Source organism: Tasmannia lanceolata, unplaced genomic scaffold (assembly GCF_043159265.1).
Source record: "Tasmannia lanceolata isolate RefF3 unplaced genomic scaffold, GAP_Taslan_0.1 ptg000011l, whole genome shotgun sequence".
In the NCBI taxonomy this organism is placed as follows: domain Eukaryota; kingdom Viridiplantae; phylum Streptophyta; class Magnoliopsida; order Canellales; family Winteraceae; genus Tasmannia; species Tasmannia lanceolata.
Window position 1 is genome coordinate 22,898,702 of NW_027518688.1, and position 24,617 is coordinate 22,923,318.

The window sequence follows — 24,617 nt, forward strand, 5'->3', positions numbered from 1 at the left end:
GATAAGAGCTGGTGAATTACCTGAATACGATTGAAGCATCTCCAAGGAACTTTAGATTTTTCATTGATTACATCGGCTGCAATTTTAGAATCTACTTCCATCCAAATACTAACAAGACCCAAAGATGCCATCTGTAATCCCGCAAGATCAGCACAGATTTCCAGGGCAAGAATCTCCTCCCGCTCCACATTAACAGAGTACATGGAAACAAGGAATCCATTGTTATCCCGAATTGCTCCGCCAATACCTCCTCCTTCAGCATCCAAGGAAGCATTAGAATTGATTTTAAAAGTCCCTTGAACCGGCTTTAGCCAGGAACAAAACTAGGGAGGACGGAATTTGAGGCTTAAGGTACAACCAAAGTTAGAGGCTATGGCCCTATTGCTTGGATTGTCCTCCTCCTCAATCTTCATACCCAGGACCTTTGATCTTACCAGGATTAGAATTTCAGACAGCAGCGCCGAGTTGGGGAGGGAAATTTTGTGGAAAACACGATTATTCCGTTCCATCCAGGGAAATTTTGATGTTTGACCTGCACCTTTGAAATTGTTGGCAAGCCACAGCTCTTCCTGTAGAAGGTCTGGATTTGGATTGCGCCTGTGCCCAAGCTTCCCAAGAATAATATTCCAGATCCATTTCGAATAGTTACATTGAAAGAAGAGATGGTTAACAGATTCCAGTTCAGAATTGTATCAATATATTGGAAAATGATTTGCTATGTAATTCAAGAGATATTTAAGAAAGTCGCAGTACACCCATATGACTCGGGTCGGGTTTCTGGTTTTTTTTTCAAACCCGGCCCTACCAAAGATTGAGTCTGGTTTTCCAATTTAAAATCCTGCCCTACCCGGCCAGACCCATGATTTCTAAACCCGACTCATGCTATTTTCGGGTAAAGTTGTAACCCTATACGAAGGGGTGGAGGAGCCAATCCAAAAGGCTTAAAAGTAATGATTTCTGTTGAAGAGGGGGGGAAAATATCAGTGCCCTAGTTTTAGTAAACATGAATTGTTTCGATCCTACGCCGCATTTTTTCATGGGAAATTTCAGATTGAAGTCATCTATCTATCGATCTATCTATCTATCTATCCAAAGTAGGTTATTTCCTCATTGACCTGAGCCTTTGAAGTTCATGAACTTTTGATCATGGCATCTAGTAATATTGGCTCAATTGCTTTCAATTTTGGGAACTTGACCATAGTAAAAAAGGAAAAATGCTAATAACACTCACATCTATCACACGCAACATATGGCATGCATGTATGGTGATCCTAACCAGACGTATAGCCCACCTGATGGACGGTCCAGATTGAGAATCCCATCATCCACATGCCCAATAAGCACCAATGTGACCCACCCGCGATAGGGCTCAAGATCAATGGTGCAGATCGATCGCCAGGCAATCGACGTAGCAGATCATTCTTCCTCTCTCTTCAAAAAACTATGCAGATGCTCCACCATTGCATAGATCTCCTTTGACTGTGGGTGAGACTTGTCACCAGCAAGGAACTTGAAAGCTCGCTGGTCTACATGCACCAAGCTATAACCAGCCAACACTCTCACCCCCTTCTCCTTCACCAACCATCTCATCCTCGCCGCATCACCCCATAACCCCCCTGAAGCATACATACTCGACGCGAGCAGATAACCAGCCGAGCTCGAAGGTTCTAACTCAAGAACGCGAGACACAGCTCCTCTTCCAAGCTCACTATTACCAAAGTTTCTACAAGCACTCAACAGTGCACCCCAAACACTCGCACTGGCCTCAACACCCTCAGGCATCTTCCTAATCACCTCTATTGCCTCTTCAAGCTCCCCCGCTCTTCCCAACATGTCCACCGCACACGAGTAATGCTTCGAACAGAGCTCAGGCTCGTGATCATGGATGATTTCTTCGAAATAAGACCGGCCCTCCTCCACCAACCCTCCATGGCTACATGCTGACAGCACCGAAAGCATCGTCACCTCGTTCGGCTTCATACCCCGCAATTCCATTTCTCGAAGCAAAGACAGAGCATCGCGTGCACGTCCATTCATACCGTAGGCTCCAATCATTGCACTCCATGATACTATGTTTCTCTCAGGCATTTCGTCGAACACTTTTCTCGAGCTTTCTATCTCCCCACACTTTGCGTACATCTCTAAAAGGGCTGTGCCAATCACTACTTCACTTGCCATCCCATTCCTGATCACCATTCCATGTGCCCAATTTGACCTTTTAAGCTCGGCCGATGCGGAGCAAGCTTCTAAAAGACTCAACATGGTGACTGTATTGGGCTTTTCTTGTGCCAGCATCATCTCATTGAAGAGGGCTATTGCTTCATCAGGCTTGGCACAATGGGCAAAGCCCCCAATTATTGTGCTCCATGAGATCATATTCCTTTTCTTCATCCTTTCAAACAACTTCCATGCGGGCCCGACTAGTTCACATTTTGAGTAAGCATCCAATAAAGAGTTCAACACTGAGCCATTCATCTCGAACCCCCTTCGGATTATGACGGAATGGATGCACTTGCACTGAACTGCATCTCCAAGGTTCTTAAACAGTTGGAGAAGATTCACTACACTCACTTCATCCACCTCAACCCCTGCTTTATCCATTGAATGAAACACTTCCAATGCTTTGAAATAGTGCTCATTATGGACCAATCCAGACAAGATAGAATTCCACGAAACAGTATTCCTCTGAGGCATCTGGTTGAAGACTTTATAAGCGGAATCAACATCGATACACTTCGAGTACATATCAACAAGAGAATTCCCGACGAACAAATCAGATTCAAAACCCCTACAAATCACAACCCCATGGACTAATCTTCCCAGATTGATGTCTCCGGCACTGGTACAAGCTTGAAGAATACTAACCATGGTAAGCCCATCCAGGTTGACAATACCGCCAAGGCACATCTCTTGAAACAACCGAAATGCAACCTCAGCCTCCCCAATTTGCGCATACCCACTTATCATCACACTCCAAGAGATGCAGTCTCTCTCACCCATTTCATCAAACAGCAGTTGTGCAAACTCTATGTTGCATGACCTCACATACATACTCAACAAAGAATTTTGAACAGAAACAACAGATAGAAACCCAATTCGGATTATGAAACCATGAATGATCAGACCATCATATGTCCCTCCTAGAATTCGACAAGCCTGAAGTAAAAGAACCAACGTGGAAACGTTGGGTTCGAAGCCCACAATCCTTGCTTGTATAAACAGATCCAGTCCTTCCTCAGAAGCGCATTGACTGAGGTACCCATGGATCATTACATTCCATGAAACAGAGTCTTTGTTCCTCATGCTTTCAAAAACAGTTAAGGCAGAATTTCTAGCACCGCATTTGATGTAAAAATCCATGGTGGAATTGGCAATGGAAGTATACGATTCAAATCCCTTCTTTATCACAGTTGCATGTACGGAGATGCCATGTTTCCATGACTGAAGTTTCGTGCAGGCTTTGAGAATACAAGGAAACAGGGAAGGATCTACAAGCATATCTCCTACATTTTTCATCTCATGATAGTTAAAAAGGACTTCATACCATTGCTTCTTGGAAGCATATTCCCTTATCATATGATCCCATTTGTGAATTTTTGGAAAGGAAAGAAAAGATTCATTCGGTAAGCGCATCTGTGATGCCCCCGAGAAGAAATCTGGTTCTGAGATATTAATATATAGAAGTTGCAGAAATGGGTATTTCAGAATTCAAAGATATGGAATGAATATTTAATAGAAAGAATATTACAATCTGTATAAACGTCTAACTTTGCGTCACAGCATGAACAATGGATGTTTCATAGCAAAGAATAGCTTTTGTAACCTTCTCAACAACTATGAATTGATTTAGTAAAGTACTACCTGAAGCTAGGCTATACAAAGGAGAGACAAACAAGAATAAAGGGTAAGAAAGAAAAACAGAAAGAATTGTAAGTCAAGGGTCAATCATCAATTTAATATTGCAGAGTTGAAGGTAAGGATTATCGAACTTAACAAATTTGGACCAGTAAGTCTTGTACTTGATTGTCGCTAGTTCCAGCCATGGCTTGTAGTTCCCATTGTAGTGAACGACGGCAGCATTCTCGATCTCCGTTATGTTGAGAGCTGGATCATAACCGAGTCCCAACGCATGCCAACTCCGATCTAACGGATATGTGAGATTGTAGAATGTTATCAACCCCGGTGGAAGAGACCCGAGCTTCCACAAAGTCCGGTCCTCATTCTGCACCAAAAATTTTCAAAGTGGAGTTCAAATAACCAAAAAGTAAATCAAAGCAGTGGAAAAAAAAAAATTCCAAGCCAGAAACTACTCGGATGCAGTCGCAACAGATTTCATCTAGTAAAGAGAGAACATTCAGATTTGGAAATATATAGCAAAACAAATGTTGGAAAAAGTTGGACGAAAAATAAAAAATATTTTTTCCACGAATATGAAATATAAAATATATTAAATAAAAAATATTAAAAAAAAAAAAAAAAAAAACTAAAGCGTCTTTTTATCTAAGAAATTACACCAAAATTTAATAAAAAATTGGGTTTACTTTACGAAATTCACATTTCTTCAAAAAAATGGGCAAAATTTTAAAGTTCCATTTGACTCATAAAAAGGTGGCGTTTTTTTTTTTGCACATTTTTAACGTAATCGCCCAAATTTGTTAACTGCACATGAGATATGCTACCAACAGGTCCAACCCAAAGATGTAGAGACATGAGTTTTCAAATATGTAAGACAGAAGCAGATTATTTTTTAAAGGGAGGTGTCACGTGTCCAATCAAGGGCACTGAATATCACTGACAGGCCAGTATTAGCCATTGATTGGGTAGCTGATGCCTATGATCCCACCAATCAGTGAGATCCTTAGATCGTGAGTAATCCATCTAGGGTCCAATCTTTGTATGGGTCCCACATGCATATATCAAACAAAATCTGTTATATTTCATATATCATACTATACTAAAAATATTATATTGCTATAAATCGTGCAATGTATAACTTGTAACCATGCACACACTGATGTACATATGTACACATGGTAGGCAACCAAATATGGCAAAAAGAAGAAATATGGTAAGAATTACAGCGTGCAGGGTGCACACCAAGGCAAGATAAGCAATAATGAAGAAAAAGGGAAACTATTTGTTGTTTTTTTTTTTTTTGTAATGGCATTTTTTTTTGGGTGGAATTCCAGCTTTTGTCATTCAAAAAAAAAAAAAAAAAACAATGATGAAAGAAGGGGAACAATTGCGAAGAGATACCAATTCCTTCCTTACCATGTCTTGCCAGTGGAGATATATTCCAGTAATGTTCCGCTTCTTCCACTCCTTCAAGTCAAACATGTTCATTCCAAATGCCCATCCACAAGCATTCGGATCAAAATTCTTAGATATCTTTGGGTTAGAGAAGTTGAGATATTTATCGAATCGATGGAAGTTCTCCTTACAGGTCTCTACTGCTGCATTCACCATCCCCTTCATATCAATAGACCAAAGAAGTGTCAAATCCTTCTGAACTACGATATCATCATCCAAAAACAGGATTTTGTCCAGCTTAGGGTACACTTCTGGAAGGTAGAATCTCAAATGGTTCAGCATAGACAAATACTTGGGGTTCCTGTATTTGAGATTCTCGGTCCCAGCAGAGAGTGTGGATGGGTGATTTGCCTTGAAGTAGTATTCTTTGATCCGTGCGGATTCCAGTTGGCGCATAACTGAAACGTATGAAGAATTGAGCCACTTGAACTCATCAATGTTTTCAACATGGATAGTTGCATCCGCGGGAGGGTTAGCAAGGAACCACATTTTCATAGCCGCAAAATTCAATCCGTCCGTTACAATATGGAATACATGTTTCTCAGGTTTCCTTGCATGAAATACAGTAGAATTGACAACAACGGACGTGGCAAGTACATTATCAGAGAATATGGCATAATGGTGGAGAGTCGGATTTTCAAGCTTATCTCTGTCTACAGTTTCTTTGCTACCATGATCCTTCAAGAAGTAATCCGTTGTGAGCTGTAGGGAGAGACAGTGCAGAGCTTTAGGGAGTGTTTTCGCAGCAAGTTGAATCAAGAATGCACTTTTCTTCTTAAGTGCAGTTATAGCTCCTTCAGTTGATTGAAGCATAGCGCGCAACTTCCTTGCCACTACAGCACAGTCATATTGCATGTCTTTTGCCTCTGATAGAACATGACCCATTGCTTTAGCTTGTTCAAGTGCACTAGATGAGAGAGGAGAGTTACCGTAATAAGTATCAAGAACTTGAAATGAGCTTTCTGCTCAAAAAGCTGAGAAACCAAATACCTCTGTTTTTTTTTTAATGGTGAGAAACAAAATACCTCTTGTGCAGTTCAGCGTCTGAATTAGCTTCTCCAATAGCACGCTGATTTTCTTTGATGCGTTTGTTTAGGGAATTGTAGAGATCCATGTGGTTCTTGGTCTTAGCAATGCTCGCATATACTTTGGCCATTATGACCTGATCTCGCATAAGTTTCAAAGTAGAATCAGAGTTCGGATTTTCATATTCTTTCCTCCATATGCCGTATTTTCCCCTGATTGTGGTATTGAGCTGCTTTGACCGTTGAATAACCACTGCTTGCATCTGGTTTTCTGTCTCTTTATCCTGTCGCATTAGCTCTCCAGTTCGTTTTTTCTTCCGTATCTGTCGCGTTTGCTGCAGGAGAACAAATTGTTACAATTCGACAGACTAAAAGCACAAAAAATAAGAGTAAAAGAATGATATTTTACCCGACATTTCAACTTCACTGGACTAATTTGTGCATCTAGTTGACATATATGACTGACACCTTCCCCAGGTTTCTGTTCATCCATAGAACTCCGGTTGCTGTCTTCTGATCCACTGGACACTCGTTGAAGTGAACCCTCTCTTTCCTGACAGACGGCGGTATAAGAAATTGAAGTAAGCTAATAATAATTAGTCTTAGCTTGTGTACCGAAACAAACCACATAAGATTGGATTACGACTGATTTAAGAAAAAAATAATAGAGGACAACAGTCAATCAGGAATTAACAATTGAAATGGATCGTAGTGTTGGAACCATAATATGAATGACAGAGAAGTTATCTACTACATTCGAAAAATTATATGGCTTTCCTATTTTCTCGAACTTAACCACAAGTGAGAGCCTATTCTTTAGCCATTCATGTTTCCTATCAAGTGGATTCTCCCAGACCCAGGAATCAGATAAGCCCTTTGATTTGATGGTACTTATTCGAACGGCACCAGAAACATCCGTATATGTTGCAATTATGTCAGTATCCTGCAGAAACACAAATAGAAGTACTTGCATCGTGACACAGTTTGTTGTCATGGAGAAAATAGATTTTTCATGTTCATCAAAACAAGTTTCATATCTATATATATAGGCACAACCTTGTTTTGATAATAGGCACGAACTCAAACTTGTCACATATTCTTTAACCAGCTATCATAGGCTCCCCCAATGGCTTTTTTGGGAATTGTAACATCTGATTAAGCATATGGACAAAGTGAGTTTCGCACTTATTACCAAAACACGGTTGTGGTGATATCATTTCCCTATATATATATATATATATATATATATATATATATATATATATATATATATATATTGATCCAGATGGATCATGGAGTGGGCCCAATCTATGGCACCACAGACTGTAAAGAGAGGACGGTAAGGTCCCATATGTTTTTGGCAGCGAGAGAAGATGCGTGTTTTTCATGTAGGGTGACAAGCATGAAGGGTGGATATGAAGATTGCATGTAATGTGTGTGCATGTGTGGATGAAGCATGCATTAGGTGGCATCCAAGTGAAAGGGGGAGTGCCCTATTTCAACTCTAGGGTAGAGAAAATCTCCAACCTCTCTTTTGTAGGAAGAGGAAATCTCCACCCCTATTTTATCTCCACTTGGAAGAGACTACCTCCTATATGCCTATTTCCAAGGAGGAGGCAAGCGCCAACCCGATTGAAGGGAGCATTTAAGATCCTATTTTATAGGATTTGATTTCTTAAAAGGAGGACTACACTTCACCTAACCAGGGGAGTTCTTAGTGTGCTAGGCAATTAGAATTTTTCCGTGGGAAATCTCTAGGAGGAAAGAGAGAAAAACTCTTGGAGCAGCCACTTCCTTCTCTGAAACACCTATTTTGTTGGAAATACTCAACCCTATGAAATTTCAATGGAGGGAAATCTCCATCATGGAGAAAATTTAGTAACCTCTATAAATAGTAGGATGAATTGTGATTGGAGGATCATTACTTCAAATAGAGTTGTTTTAATTAAAAAAAATCGTCAAGATCAGGGGAGGATTATCCCCTTCCCACATCTTTTTTTCCCACTTCTCATCCTATATGCTATCTTCTATTTGCATTATCCAAGCACAAGCAAGAGCAACCAGATATTAGGCAACCGAATATCATTTTTGGTCCAAGTGGTTTCAGAGTAATTATACAGCATTCAAAGTTCAAACCTAGTTTTAGATCAAGTGGTATCAGAGTTGTATTTTGCCATCATCTGGGATCGTGAACAATAGTGAACACCCGCGTCTAGCGACAACAACCACATGAAGAAAAAGATCTAGTATCTGTACTCATTGACCAAAGAGATATGGTGGAAGACGGAATAGATCAGAGACTCTCAGATCAAGGGCCAGATGGTGGCCATCATGTCGATGATGTCGCAACTGGTGTCGACCAAGGAGGTATCAACCTCCAGCCCAATCTTGAACCAGCCACCCATGCAAAAGAGGAGGTTGAGAGTGAACAAGAAAGGAGAAAGAAGATGAGCACCGCAGAAATCCGGCTCCACAGAGAGCATCCAGCCCAACCCTTCAAGGTGGAGGCAAGGATCAACATACCATTATAAGATGGCAAAGTCAAAGTGGAGAAGTTAGATCATTGGCTCGACAGGCTTGAGACATATCTCTCGATCTACCAGTACAAAGACAGCCAGAAGGTGAATTTTACGTGACAGAAGCTGACTAGTCACGCTCTCATGTGGTGGAATGTATACGGCAGGAGAAATGGATTGGTAGATGTGACATGGAGGCAGTTCCAAGCGATGATTCGGAAGAAGTTCCACCCCCTCGAATACGAGAAAGTTCAATTATATGAAATAGCAGTATCTACATCAACGAATTGAACAGAGTGCGGAAGTACACTAGGATTTCCATAAGCTAGCCATAGTGCTTGAGATCCCGTCGGAAGAACAGGGTATCTTCATGAAGTACCTAGGAGGATTGCACAAGTATATTCGAGAAGAGTTAAATCTCTTCCCCATCGACAACATTTAGGAGGTGATGTGATTCAGTCATCGCACTAGCAGTTAGATTTATTTTTGTCCTATTGGACATGTGTTATTTTATTTGGATTATCATTTTATTTAGGCTAGATGTGGGAGATGTCTACATCACTATTGGCCAACCATAACCTTTTCCCCCATGGCCCACCTTCCTCACCTTTTCCCAAGGCCTACCACCACTTAAGCCAATTCCCACATATCACCCATTAAAAAAGTACGGACATGGGGGGAACTAATGCGATGCAGCCATTGTAGTGGCAGTAGTTAGATTTTTGTGTATTGGACATGTGTTATTTTATTTTATTATAATTTCATTTGGATTATTAACATTTTATTTAGCCTATATGTGGGGAATGTCCACATCACCAATGGCTCACGATACCCTTTTCCCCATGGCCGCCCATCTTAGTCACCTTTTCCCAAGGTTTGCCATCACTTAAGCCTATGCACACATATCACCCATTAAAAAAAAAAAAGGACTTAAATTTTTAGTAAAGAAGCAAAAGGCCCCTTAATCCCCTCCTTATAAAATCTCTTAAGTAGGAACCCTAGGAGTCATGGAGATTATGGAAGAATTGTGAAAAGAAGCCAACGTACACCCTTCCCTTTCTCCTTCTCGCTCCCTTCTTGCTCTTCTCCCCTCCCCTTATCCATTGTTCTCTCTTTTCTCCCTTTTCAACCTTCTCGGTTAGGTTTATAAAACGTTCCTCTCTTCCCTCTTTTCACCCTTCCCGGTTGGGTTTATAAACCCGCCCCCCTCTTTCACCCTTCCTGATTGGGTTTATAAACCATTTCCTCATTTTCACCCCTCTCGGTTGGGTTTACAAGTTGTTTCTTCCCTTTCCCTTAGTTTTTTTTTCCTCTTGATCTTCATTCTCCTTCTAGTTCTTGATTTTTTACTAGATCCGGGTCTTCTTTTCTTGCCTTTATCGTCTCTTAATTTTGATCCTCCTTTCGTTCATCTTTCCTTATCTTGGTCGAGATCAACTCATCCTTCTCATAACTTCATAGATTTCTCTTTCTTCTCTTGTAGGCTAACCTATACCCTACATGACCATATTTAGGGACTTTATTTTATATCTTTTCCACATTGTGGACAATACATTATTATTTCATCTTAGTTATATTTTTTATTTCTTTTGCATACTAGTTGTTTATTTTGTTACAAGAATGTATAGTGCAAATTCCCATAAATCAACCTGCGAACCCAAGATTTGCATTAATTTGGTATCAGAGACTAGGGTTTGCATAAGGAGGTCAGCATCAAAGCAATGGCAATCAAAAACCAAGATCAGATGCACAAGAAGAACAATTATTGTACAAGAGACAAATCTAAGTACGATTCGAATCCCAACAAGTACGCCAACACAATCTGTAAGGTGCAGTGTGATAACTGCAAACGAACTGGACATATGACTGAAGAGAGTTGGAAGATACGACCTTAAGGGATTCGGAAACAGCAACACTAAGAAAAACTCTAAGGCTGTCCTGGATGCTGGAGAAGACGAGGAACTCCCTGAGATGATAAGCATAGATGACGACAATTTTTTATTGGTGTATACGACAAGTTGAAGAGGAAGAGCTTTGATTATACAAGATCCTCAAGCATTTGGATTCGAATGCACACTTATTGAACCCCCTGAGGATTGTTAGGACTTCTTCCATCTTCAATATTGCCGATCTATACTGATATCATGTAGACCTGCCAGAGCACGACGATATTACAACCCTACCTTTCAGAGTGAGATCATCATCAGAGGATCATGTTAATGAGTTCGTGGACAACGGAACTATGAAAACTCATTGCTGATCATATTGCAGAAATCTTGTTCATTGGCGAGATCAACCTTTGACCTATTGTTCTTGGATCAATGAAGGTGAGCGTACAGTTACTCGGCGAAGTTGAATTCTTCCATATGGGGGAATTGATGTGACCAAATAGCCCCATGATTAGACTTATTTGTTACCATTAGATGGACATCTTGTTTAGTGTTTATTTAGGATTTATTCTGGTATTTAATTGTATTTTATTTGGCCTCGATGTGGGCATCTCCCACATCAATCTATGGCCTAGTACCCATACCCATGGCCCATTACCCAAATCAAATGTCCATCATTTAACCATTTTAAATTCCCTTACATCCTATTCGATATTATCATCGCTTATCACTTGAACCGCTAACACTTTATTTACTTCTCCATTGGTTGCCCCTATCTCATATCTCATTGTCCAGCCTATAGACCGCCACTTAACTACACCCCGCTTTTAAAAACTCTCAAATACCCAACTAACCCTAATTTTGAAGTGACCAGAAAGACCCGTGCTCACCTCTCTCCCTCATTCTCTCTCTTCCAATTTCTTTCCTCTCTTACTCCTCCTTCCTCTCCTCTTGGCTTGTGCAAACGACAATAGCACCTCCCTCCATCTCTCTCTTCTCTCCCCCCCCCTCTTCTTCTTCTCTTTTCCCCCGTTTTTCTCTTCACTTCCCTTTATTTCTTCTCTTATTCTCCTTTCCTCTTCCCTTTCGGCGTGCTTATTGCCACCCCTTCCCTTGTTGTCTTTCCCCCTCATACCTTCATCTAACTGGTGCATGCAGCCCGCAACCATTACCTTCCCCTCCCTTCCCTTCCCTTTTCCTCACCTTCTAGGTTCTTTCCCCATTCCCGTAAGTTCCGTTTATCCCTTTTCTTATCTTCTTTGGATGAGAACAACCACCATCTTCTCCGTTCTCTAGTTATCTCTCTTTCCTCTCTTGGAGACCACCTATAACATGACAATATAGACCCAAGAGATAGTATGTCATCCAGTTAAGGATCCCCATTCTCCCATTTCCTTTTAGCCTACTCGTAGTTTCCCCTTGAACCTTTTCCCGATCTGCTTTACCCATTTATTTTCCCCAATCAGCCCTACCCTTGTTACCCCTAACACTACGAGTACATCGTCCACCCTTATTCCATCAAACTACTAGTTATCATAATATTAAAACTCCCCCGCGTCATCTCGGACTCCCCCGAGCCAACTCCCTTTTACCTTGGCCACGTTCCGCGTTTTACCACTGCATTCTGCGTTTTGCCATGCATAGTCAATAAAAACTCCTTTGACTCTCCCAAATTATGACCCCATCAACTGAGTACTCAGACGCATCAACCGTGTACTCGACAGCATCGTGTCGAGTCAACTAGGACTTTCTTCGGCCGCGCTCCGCATTTTGAAACACTGTTAGATATCCTTTGGACCATAGGCATATTTTTGTAAAGTTATAAATATCAGTTTCGGTCATTGGATTTGAGTGGATTTCATTTTGGTAGCAACCAAAATCAAAATATTTTGACCGAAACGACATTTTTCGGTTGAAATTTAAAATCATGTATTTTTGTAGATCTAATTTATTTGATAGGCCTGTCTTGAGATCTGATTCTATTAATTAGTTGGTTTATTTCCCTTGATTAGAACTTACTGTTTGAGAGCAAGAAAAGGTGAAAAGTGACTAGAGAAAGAGAAAAGGTAGAAAGAAATATGAGTGTATGAGAAAAAATAAAGGGAAAAAGGTGAAAATTAGGTGCACAAGGGAAAAAAACGCCGAGAGGAAGAGGCCTAAGGTTAGAATTTGGGACATGAAACATGGTGATTTTCTAATGGAGGGAGGATTTTTTATGAAATGGTACGAAAATGAACCTAATTTTAAGTTCAGTGCTAAAATGCGCCTAACTTGAGTGCTAAAATGTGCCTAACTTGAGTGAAATAGGGCTGGTCCTTATGATATTTTAAAGAAAATGCTAAAAAATATGATGATTATTATGTTTTATCCTAACAATAACATTCTGGGGGCCATGTGTGCAACGAAAATAATCACATCTATCGATCTGACCAACTATCACAAGTCTGGCCCATTGTCATTGACCTCAACTTGATTGGAATATCCTAACCCCATGATCCATTGATGCATGAGCATCCCTTGGCCCATCAACCTCAACATTGCTCTACTAGTGTAGTTGTTGTTGTTCTATGTGTTACTTGTGTTAGGAGTGACATTTTGGTCATTTAGATAGCTTTGAATGTCAATTTTGGTCATTTAGCTCTAGTGAGGGGAGGGTATCTTAGTCATTTTTACTATTTTACATGTCCATTTATGTCTTCACATCTTAGGAGGGTAGTTTAATTAATTTCTTAAGCTTTCATGGCATTTTAGTCCTTAGTCTTTAGCTACGGGTATATGTGTCATTTCCATTGTCGGGAGGCCTACAAAAAAGGGCATTTCCCACCATCTTTGTATTAGTCTTGAATTTTGAAATTTGCTTTAGAAACTAGATCTGAGTTGGAATTTGGGTGGGAATTTCTTCTTTGAGAAGAAGAAAATTCCATGAGTTAGAAATTCAATCAAGGAGGCACCATTCAAAAAAAAGGAGGGGTTTTGAGCTTGTAAAGCAAGCTTTCCTTCTCTTCAATCTTCATCAAATTAGTCCTTGATTCTTCAAGGAGTTTCACGTCCAAGAGAAGCAGGCATCCCCTTGCCTAGCTACTTCCATGCATTTTTCCGATCCATCAAAGAAGGCAAGAACAGTGTACAATCTGTCTTGTAGAAGCTTTGAAGATGTCAAAGTTGCTGGAACGCAAAAACTAATTCGTGAGCTGTGAGAGTTCTTGAATTTCTCTCTTCTTAAAAGTCTTTCAAAATTTCTGGCTTAGTGTGTCGAAAATCATCATCTATGATTAGATTCATGGAGTGGCATTTGGATCAAGAAGAAATGATGGTTACTTTACTGGTCTTGGTCTGTGAAAGCCATAACAGTTCAGCCATGCTCATTGAGTTGATGATTTCCATGAAAAGTGATTGATGATTTCTATCACTAACTGAACTGTAATCATGCATGTTTTAATCTGCTATTAACTCATTGAGTTGCTGGATTTGTGGCGAGATTATCTACAAATCGGCCAATCTGTGAAATTTCCTTAATCTCGGGCACGAGCAGTGAGATCTCAAGTACTTCTTGCTTCAGGTTTGGGAATTCTGTGTCAAATTCCTCAGATCTGGGCCACAGCTTACAGAACTTGATGTTTCGGGTGAAATCCCATTAGCCGAGGTCAGGATTTGTGGAACCATCACACACGACCAAGTTATGGAACGAAAAAGACGGCGCTAATAGAAATTTGACCTAAATTTGATTGAAAGAGAACAGCAGAACTCCATGTTCCTAAGAAGCTTTAATCAGGGTTCACGGTTTAACGTTTTCTCATGAATTACGAAGAGCATGTTTCATTGTTTTGGCCTCTGTTCTATAGACAACTACTTCAATTATAAAACAGTTCAGACACTTAAGCCATTGAAGTTAGCTCTTTCCACGGTTGTGCATTTATTTCCACCCATTTGGTTGGAGGTTCTTTTCAAGCTCACATTAAAAATGTCATTTCTGATGTTGCTAATAAATTGCATAGATAGCACAATATGTTTGAATAAATGCTAAAACCAAATGCTATGGGCAGAACTATGTTAGGGCTTTGTCATGCCTTGTAACATCTTTGTTTGACCTGAGTGAAGCTTTGAACAAAATCTGCTGTAACGGTTCTGTGCATGCGGGAAACCGCGCCCATTAGAGGAGGTAGCTTACCATTTGCTTGAAACTACTGATGGATTATGTGTTTCCAAGTGTGAATTTCCCAATGCCTAAGTAAGGACTGTTAGATGCTTTGGAACAGCCAACACTTTTGGAATCTGCCTCATTTGAATTGGAACTTTCCTGAAGTTGAAATTAGTTTTGCTAATTGTTAGTGCAGATTTTGATATTGGACATTTTATTATAACTCAAATGGCTCTGCTGAAATAATACTCCTGATCAAGGTTTTAACAGAACCTTCTTGTTAGCTGTCATCTGTTTGGTGCTCTCGACTTTCATTCCAGCCTTAAGAGCCCTTACATAGCTATTTGTGCTTGAATTGGGAATTGGCTGAGCCACCTATCCTAATTGGTACAAACAACTATAGAAACAAACTATCCATCGGTACATACCTAATCTTTGGAATTATACCCTAATTGCTTGTTAGTTGTCACAACCATTGCTTAGTGGAGTTGTTCTCATTAGCGGAACATCTCAATCACCCAACAATCGTCGAATAATGCTTCCGCAAACTTTCCCCTACATCATTCATCAAGCCTCATTTAAAGCCACCAAGAAAAGCTACGCTGTTGAATTTTGCAGTGCTTCATCTTAAGGATTAGATGTCCATTTTTCATAAGACTCGGACCATGTGGGTTGCCTCGAGATGGTCTAAAAGATATATGGCCTCTATTACACATATTTTGTCCTAGTGTGAGACCCACAAATTGATTGTTCGATCCTGACGGAGATTGTCTTGCCTAGTCAGGTCAGAGTCAGAGTCAGACTGTCTTTTAAAACTTCAGTTCAACTAAGATGTTAATGTGCACCTTAGTTGAGGCTCACATTATCAAAGAAAAAGAAAAAGAAAAAGAAAGGAAGAACAGGATTGGTTAAAAGAGGAGGTGGGGTTAAGATGAGGTAGAAAACCTACAAATTTTCATGAGAGAATGAGATAAAGAATGTAAAAGATATCCAAATTTGAAAAGATAGAATGAATTAGGTGTTCTAAATGAAATAATATAACAATAAGAGCATGCAAGGTAGGAAGAATGAAATTATGGTTTTGATAGAAGAGTACAGAGAAGGGAAAAAAGAAATGGAGAGACAAAGTAGGTGTCATGAAAATCAGATCTTGGGCTTTGTTCCTTGATCGAATGGCTATGACACCATGTTAAAACTACCTTGAAACCAATAATGAGATTGAAAAAAAATAGATAAACGGAGAGAAAACATATGGGAAGAAGAGTAATCTGACTTTTAATTACATAACTGATGACTCAAATACAAGCTTACATACACAAAATGTTTAAAGACCAAATACCGGAAGAAGAGTAATCTGATGTTTAATTACATAACTGATGACTCAAATACAAGCTTACATACACAAAATGTTCAAAGACGAAATACCCTAACCCTTAGTGAGGGTTGGTCGACCAATGCACACAATATATAAAGGACGTGATTTTTTCTAACATATAGATCTGAAAGTATAGGAGACAACATTTCATTTAGTCAATGACATGGAGATAATGATTATTGCAATTGGAACACTAGAGACAATCTATGAAACCAAAAGCTTTGCGACAATAAGGAATCTGCATGCAAATGCATTTACAAACAGAGAATCTAAGGAAAGTCTACCTTTCCATCATTGCAATTCTCACAACCATTTAGTCGCTGAGATCCTTTGGCAGGTTGTTGCCTGTGAAAACAAAAATAAAAATCATGATAAACAAGATATTGAAATGAAGCACATCATCTTCATCAACATATGCATGCTTACTACAAATTATACATAGAGTGACACACACACACACACACACACACATATAAATATATATATATATATATATATATATATATATATATATATATATATATATATATATATATATATATATATATATATATATATATGAGAAAAGTGAGTCTGGTCGGCAGACCAGAAAACACTATTCTGCTCCTTCCATCGTTTTAGCCGTTAGATGAGAATTAATTAATCGTGGCCGTTGTTTTATTGCAGAAAAAATCGAGTGAAAGAAAAACCCATTCGTTTCTTCGTTTTTGCTAAAGTTGCAGAGGGCAAAAAAAACCAAAAACCCATTCGTTTTTTTGCTTTTGCTAAAGTTGCAGAGACCAAAAAAACCAAAAAACCAAAAACCCATTCGTGAGGGTGTTTTTGCTAAAGTTGCAGAGGGCAAAAAAACCAAAAACCAAAAACCCATTCGTGAGGGCAAAAAAAACCAAAAACCCATTCGTTTTTTTTGCTTTTGCTAAAGTTGTTTCTACATACCAGCAGAGGGCAAAACACATTCTGTTTCTACAAACCAGCAGAGGGCAAAACACCAAAATCCCTTTCGTTTCTACAAATCTGCAGAGGAAAACCCATTCGTTTCTACAAATCTGCAGAGGGCAAAAAAACGAGTGAATCAAAAACCCCTTCATTAGAAAAAAACCAAGAAGCAAGCAAAAACCCATTCGTTTTTTTCAAAGTTGCAGAGGTACCTTTCTCTCTCACTCTCTTCTCTTCGTTTTTTTTTCAATTTCGAAGCAATCGAATGGGGTTTTCAAAAAACCGTACCCTTCTTCTCCTAAAGACCCATTTCAAAACCCATTTGAAGAAGGGTACGGTTTTTGCTGGGTTGGATCTGTAGAAGTATTGGCTTATGGTTTGGTTATGGTTACGGTTTTTTCAAATCTGCAGAGGGCAAAAAAACGAGTGAATCAAAAACGAATTCATTAAAAAAAAAACAAGAAGCAAGCAAAAACCCATTCGTTTTTCCTCTGATTTTGCATCTTTTATTTTCAACTTATCTTTTTTTTATGTTTTGGTTAGGTCTGTTTTGAATCTAGTGGTTTTGATGCTTTATGTTGTAATGGTTGTGATTCTGGTGAAGTTTATTGTTGTTTGATGTACATGATTTTGTTATTTTATTTTTTCAGCTAGACTATTGTTGTTCTGCTTCTTCTTTATTTTGAACTTCTCTTTTTTATGGGAGTTTGGTTTGAAATTGGAGTTATTACTTCTCTTCTTTATTTTAAACGCTTCAAGGTCATAATGCGGAGTATATGTCTACATAAAATCCCTTCAATTTCAAACTTCGCACATGCACATGTAGCCTTTACACCCTCTTTAGATTCCTCATACACAACCTTCGACCATTTCCATATTGGGACATATACTCCACCTAGCAATTTCAAACCAAACTCCCATAAAAAAGAGAAGTTCAAAATAAAGAAGAAGCAGAACAACAATAGTCTAGCTGAAAAAATAAAATAACAAAATCATGTACATCAAACAACAATAAACTTCACCAGAATCACAACCATTACAACATAAAGCATCAAAACCACTAGATTCAAAACAGACCTAACCAAAACATAAAAAAAAGATAAGTTGAAAATAAAAGATGCAAAATCAGAGGAAAAACGAATGGGTTTTTGCTTGCTTCTTGTTTTTTTTTTAATGAATTCGTTTTTGATTCACTCGTTTTTTTGCCCTCTGCAGATTTGAAAAAACCGTAACCATAACCAAACCATAACCAAACCATAAGCCAATACTTCTACAGATCCAACCCAGCAAAAACCGTACCCTTCTTCAAATGGGTTTTGAAATGGGTCTTTAGGAGAAGAAGGGTACGGTTTTTTGAAAACCCCATTCGATTGCTTCGAAATTGAAAAAAAAACGAAGAGAAGAGAGTGAGAGAGAAAGGTACCTCTGCAACTTTGAAAAAAACGAATGGGTTTTTGCTTGCTTCTTGGTTTTTTTCTAATGAAGGGGTTTTTGATTCACTCGTTTTTTTGCCCTCTGCAGATTTGTAGAAACGAATGGGTTTTCCTCTGCAGATTTGTAGAAACGAAAGGGATTTTGGTGTTTTGCCCTCTGCTGGTTTGTAGAAACAGAATGTGTTTTGCCCTCTGCTGGTATGTAGAAACAACTTTAGCAAAAGCAAAAAAACGAATGGGTTTTTGGTTTTTTTTGCCCTCACGAATGGGTTTTTGGTTTTTGGTTTTTTTGCCCTCTGCAACTTTAGCAAAAACACCCTCACGAATGGGTTTTTGGTTTTTTGGTTTTTTTGGTCTCTGCAACTTTAGCAAAAGCAAAAAAACGAATGGGTTTTTGGTTTTTTTTGCCCTCTGCAACTTTAGCAAAAACGAAGAAACGAATGGGTTTTTCTTTCACTCGATTTTTTCTGCAATAAAACAACGGCCACGATTAATTAATTCTCATCTAACGGCTAAAACGATGGAAGGAGCAGAATAGTGTTTTCTGGTCTGCCGACCAGACTCACTTTTCTCTCTCTCTCTCTATATATATATATATATATATATATATATATAGAGAGAGAGAGAGAGAGAGAGAGAGAATAGGGTTCCTGCGTAGCTGCTCAGATAGCTTATCTGAGCAACTGCTTCAAAAACTCATGTGGCCCACATTTTTGAGGTGATCCAAAGCATTCATTTGGAAGGCCCTTCCATGGATAAGGTGTGTACCAAAAATCAGCCCAATAGGATCATCCTAACCCAATCAAAGGTGGAGGGGAAATTTGACAGACACTGTTTCAGACCATTTTTTCCCTCCACAAATGGCAGGGTTAGGATGATCCTAAAGGGCTGATTTTTGGTACACACCCTATCCATGGAAGGGCCTTCCAAATGAATGCTTTGGATCACCCAAAAAATGTGGGGCCACATGAGTTTTTGAAGCAGCTGCTTAGATAAGCTAAGAGAGAGAGAGAGAGAGAGAGAGAGAGAGAGAGAGAGCATAGCAGTATCTAAGAGATGTTACATTGTTTGTGTATTGGACATTGGAAGGGAACCCACAGCTGCCACTTCTATAGCTATTAGGGAGATAAGGAACATGACCTACAAAAACATCATTAAATTGTGAAAGACAAGACACTCGTTAGATGAAACATAAACTTATATGTGCATAGAAACGAGAAATAAAAAAAGAACCAAAAGTGGCAGAATGAGAGCTAGACGCATACTTAATGGAAGAAATCAATGAACCAAATAAAAAGTAGGCAATGATATAAAATACCATGTTGAGTCATAGTGAATTATTTGCCCCATCCATGTAGCATGATTATATATATATATATATATATATATATATATATATATATATATATATATATATGAGGAAACTGTTGGTGCGCTTAAGCTCACCAAACTTATGGTGAGCTTAAGCGCCCAATCACGTGGGGGCCCACTTTGTTAGGATGATCCAAAGCATTCATTTGAAAGTCCCTTACATAGATGGGGGGTGTACCAAAAATCAGCTCCATAGGATCATCCTAACCCCTCCATTTGTGGAGGACAAAAATGGACAGACACAAATCTGCCCCATTTTTGTCCTCCACAAATGGAGGGGTTAGGATGATCCTATGGAGCTGATTTTTGGTACACCCCCTATCTATGATAAGGCCTTGCAAATGAATGGTTTGGATCACTCCCCAAAATGTGGGACCCATGTGATTGGGGAGCTTAAGCGCACCATAAGTTTGGTGCGCTTAAGCTCACCAACAGTTTCCTCTCTCTCTCTCTCTCTCTCTCTCTCTCTCTATATATATATATATATATATATATATATATATATATATATATATAATCATTATTGGGCAGAAACTAATGAACACTATGTAATTAGAGTGAGCTAGCTAACTTACCATTCAAAAAAGAAGAAGAGTGAGCTAGCTAACTTATACATACATTACATAAGTGCAACTTACTAAAGATTTCATTTTGTGAGAACAACATTATGAAAATGATAGTGCAGTTTACAAGCACATATCTAGAACTAATAGTTGAAGAATTAAACCTGATAGTGAGGTAAAAATACATCCAAGGTATATATTTAGCACTGAATATAAACACAATTCATATCCAATGGTGTCTTAGAAGCATCTATATTGACTGTGTGTGTGTGTGTGTGGATGTATGCATTTCTGAATTCATATTTCTGTATTTTTTTTCTAAAGCAAGACCTTTGAAAGCATGATTGACTTGATTGAGTACTATGCTGTCTGGATTCAACTCAGATTCAGATTCTCAATGAGTCTTTGTGAGTAACATTTTAAATCTTGTTAGAGTTATAGGTAAAGCATGCTGTTCATGCCAGTGCTGAGACTCACGAAAAAAACGGAAAAAGAAGAAGACGGAGAAAGAAGAAAAGAAAGAAACGGGGATATCGTGGAAATGTCAATGTAAATAGTTACCTTGGGCTCATAGAAGAGCATAACAATGAGAGAGGTGATGGAGAAGTGTGCACACCCTAACAAACTCATCACTCTTTCCCTTTGGCGGATATCGTGCACAAAGATAGAAGGAAAATGGACACCAACATTTCTTGCCTAATTCTTACATAGAAGGCAAAGAAAACCTAACCAACTAACTTTTTCTCACGATTTGCTGGATTTTAGGCTATACTAATCTAAGGAGGTGCTGCAAAGAGAACCATAGGGGCATGTTTCAATACATGTTATGATTTTTTTTTAAGGAAAAAGAAATAAGCTATGAAAGAATGTGGCTATCTATGAGAACTCATAACCACTTGATGGTTGAAATTAGAGACAAGAATGCTAAAAGAAACACGATTGTGTTGTCTTCCTATAGGAATTTTTTCTGATTTTAGATGAGGCAGGTGTCTCAGATGGGAGCAAGATGAGGAACACATATAGCTGAAAATTATATTAGTTGCGTAGAACCTAATGCTAAGGCAAGAGAGTGATTTATAATCTGCTGGACCTCAACCATAAAGCAGGTTACTATGCCCATGACATAATGGACAATCGATCCAGCACAATTTCCTAGGGTAAAAAATGATAACAACACACTTGCATACTACACGGCCAGGTAAAAGATCTGACAGACTGTCAACTAACAACACAAACAGGGTATTTCCATCAACTGACAAAAACAGAAAAAATTCAAGAACCACAAAGATCCTCACATCAGCATGTATCTCATTACCAAATCAAAATAAAAAAACAAGAAACAAACGACAATCTAAATCAGCACCATTTAAAATAGAGTCATATTAGCATAAGTCCATTACATTTCTGTTCATCAAACAATATTAAAGTGAATTCTTCGATGAGTGCAAGATCCATGGCACTTGACACATACACAAATAACATCCATAAAGCATTAAAATAAAACAAAATAATAAACCTAAACATGAGATTTCTATAAATATTGATTAAAAATAAGAATCGAGTGGCTAGCTCCCATCTGAGAAATAGATTAAATCAGAGCTATTAAATCAGACTAAACAAAATAATAAACCTAAACATGTGTAATACCAAACTATATAGGTCAATCATCAACAGAAATAGATTAAATCAGAGCTTTCTGTAATTTAGGTCAATCATCACAAGATTTGAATAAATCTCTAAATTCAAAAAGATTTTCAATAACGACCGTAGCTAAATTCCAAATACAAGAACTCCAGATTGTCATTTAGGTCAACCATCACAAGATTTGAATAAACTTCCCAATTCAAAAAAAGATTTTCAATAACGATTGATTTGTTACTAAATTCCAAATGCAAGAACTCGAGATTCAACAATCACAACGAACCAGAGAACGAACTCAAAACATAGATCCTAACAAAAATTGATTCCTAATCTACAGAAATCGAAATCACACGCAATTATTCAACGAATTTCTACCGAAAGAACACAGATATGAAAAAAAAAACTAACAAAAGAAAAGTTTATTCAGTTGAAATTGAAAAAAAAAGCTCGAATTCTTGAAGAATGAAAAGATAAATCGAAAGATTCATAGATTAGGAATTGATTTGTTGCCTGTAGATTACTGATCAGCAGAAATCTTGAGCTTGAAAAGCTTTTCGAGAGAGAGAGAGAGAGAGAGAGAGAGAGAGAGAGAGATGGAAAAACTTGAATTCTTGAAGAATGAAAAAATAAAACCATATGTCTTCGGATTTTAATCTTCCTAACCCTAACTAATCAAAATGAAGAACATGAAGCTTCTATCAATGAATCGCAAACTAAGAACGAAGATAGAAATCGTGACATGAATTAGAGAATACTCGAAAATGTAGAAGAGATTGATTTTATTGCCTGTAAGAAATAGATCGCCATGAAAAAACCCCAACGAAGCCACATTTTCTGTTACTCACACCTCTTTCTTCTTTCTTTCTATTTCTCTCTCTCACTCACTTCAAGAAGAAGAATCGTTTGTTTTATAGGAAATCTCTCTCACTCTCTCTCACTCTCTCTCACTTCAAGAAGAATAATTCCCAAAAGACAAGAGGGTGAAAAGGGGGGTCGCTTTATAGGAAATCTCTCGCTTTCTCCGTCTGAGCGATGAATCCACACTGACTTAACTAGTGAATTAAATAATCAATGATAAGTATGTATGGATATGTTATAAAAAGGTGGGAGCTGGGCCCACCATGTATCTACTTTTAGTCGTTTCGGGTGAGGGTCAATCTCATATTGTTTTCTAAGCTTAAAAGTTAAAAGTGTGAACGATATGGTTTGTAAAATTGAACTTTGTTTTGAATGGGTGCACTTTCCATGTAGTCCACATCTCCTTTACGCGTGTGGAGAATAATTATGTGGGGCCCAGGCACATGTATCATGATTGGAACCATCCACCAGGTTTGGGCCCCACTGCAATGTGGGGCCATTGATTTAATGAATCTTTGATGGCTAGTCAAATAATAAAATATAAGGTGAGCTACTGCAATTATCAAAAGAAAGTGCAAATATCATTAGCCTAAAAAATCTGATTAAATGACAAATATTTTTGTCTGACCCGATGCTTCGAACTTGCGTTCCATACAACACCTGGGGTCATGGCTGCGCACTACCACCATATATATATATATATATAAAAGGAAAAGGATTGTAGGCTCGACCGTATCTAAAGTTAGGTACGGTAGAGTGCCAAATCACATGGGTCCCCAATTTTTGGTGGGCATCTAAATCATTCATTTGCAAGGCCCCATCATAGATAGGGTGCATACCAAAAATCAGCACCATTGAATCATCTTAACCCCTCCAAAACTGGAGGCCAAAATGGGCAGATTTGTGGACAAACACTGTCTGTTCATTTTGGCCTCCACAAATGGATGGGTTAGGATGATCCTATGGAGCTGATTTTTGGTATACACCCTATCTATGATGGGGCCTTGCAAATGAATGGTTTAGATGCCCACCAAAAATGTGGGACCCATGTGATTTGGCACTCTACCGTACCTAACTTTAGGTACGGTCGAGCCTAGAATCTTATTCCTCTCTCTCTCTCTCTCTATATATATATATATATAGAGAGAGAGAGAGAGAACGGTTCCTACACATATGTGTAGATAAGTTATCTACACACTAGCTTAAAATACAGTGGGGGCCACATTATTTGGGTGATCCAAACCATTCATTTTTAAGGCTCTCACATAGATAGGGTGTTCACAAAAAATCATATCCATAGGATCATCCTAACCATTCGAACTGTGGAGGCAAAAAATGAACTAATTTGTGAAGGTTTAAAGACATCAATTTTACCTCCACAAATCGTAGGGTTGGGATGATCCTATGGATCTGATATTTTGTAGACACCCTATCTATGTGAGGGCCTTTAAAATTGATGGCTTAGATCACCAAAACAATGTGGGCCCCCACTGTATTTTAAGCTAGTGTGTAGAGAACTCTCTACACATATGTGTATGAACCGTTCCTCACACTAGCTTAAA

The 24,617-nt window shown here is 38.6% G+C and overlaps 2 protein-coding genes across 2 annotated transcripts; both read right to left on the reverse strand.

Annotated features, from left to right (window-relative positions):
* Positions 1-1,171: 1,171 nt before the first annotated feature.
* Positions 1,172-3,633, reverse strand: LOC143886670 (pentatricopeptide repeat-containing protein At2g17210-like). Its single transcript, XM_077390731.1, has one exon. It carries the CDS (start codon positions 3,631-3,633, stop codon positions 1,417-1,419), a length of 2,217 nt encoding a protein of 738 aa, XP_077246846.1. The 3' UTR covers positions 1,172-1,416.
* A 66-nt stretch (positions 3,634-3,699) lies between these two features.
* Positions 3,700-23,197, reverse strand: LOC143886671 (putative galacturonosyltransferase 3). Its single transcript, XM_077390732.1, has 7 exons — positions 22,984-23,197; positions 19,686-19,762; positions 16,538-16,598; positions 6,745-6,888; positions 6,336-6,670; positions 5,272-6,217; positions 3,700-4,222 (listed from the first exon to the last, which is right to left on the reverse strand). Exons 1-7 carry the CDS (start codon positions 23,026-23,028, stop codon positions 3,935-3,937), a joined length of 1,896 nt encoding a protein of 631 aa, XP_077246847.1. The 5' UTR covers positions 23,029-23,197; the 3' UTR covers positions 3,700-3,934.
* Positions 23,198-24,617: the final 1,420 nt, after the last annotated feature.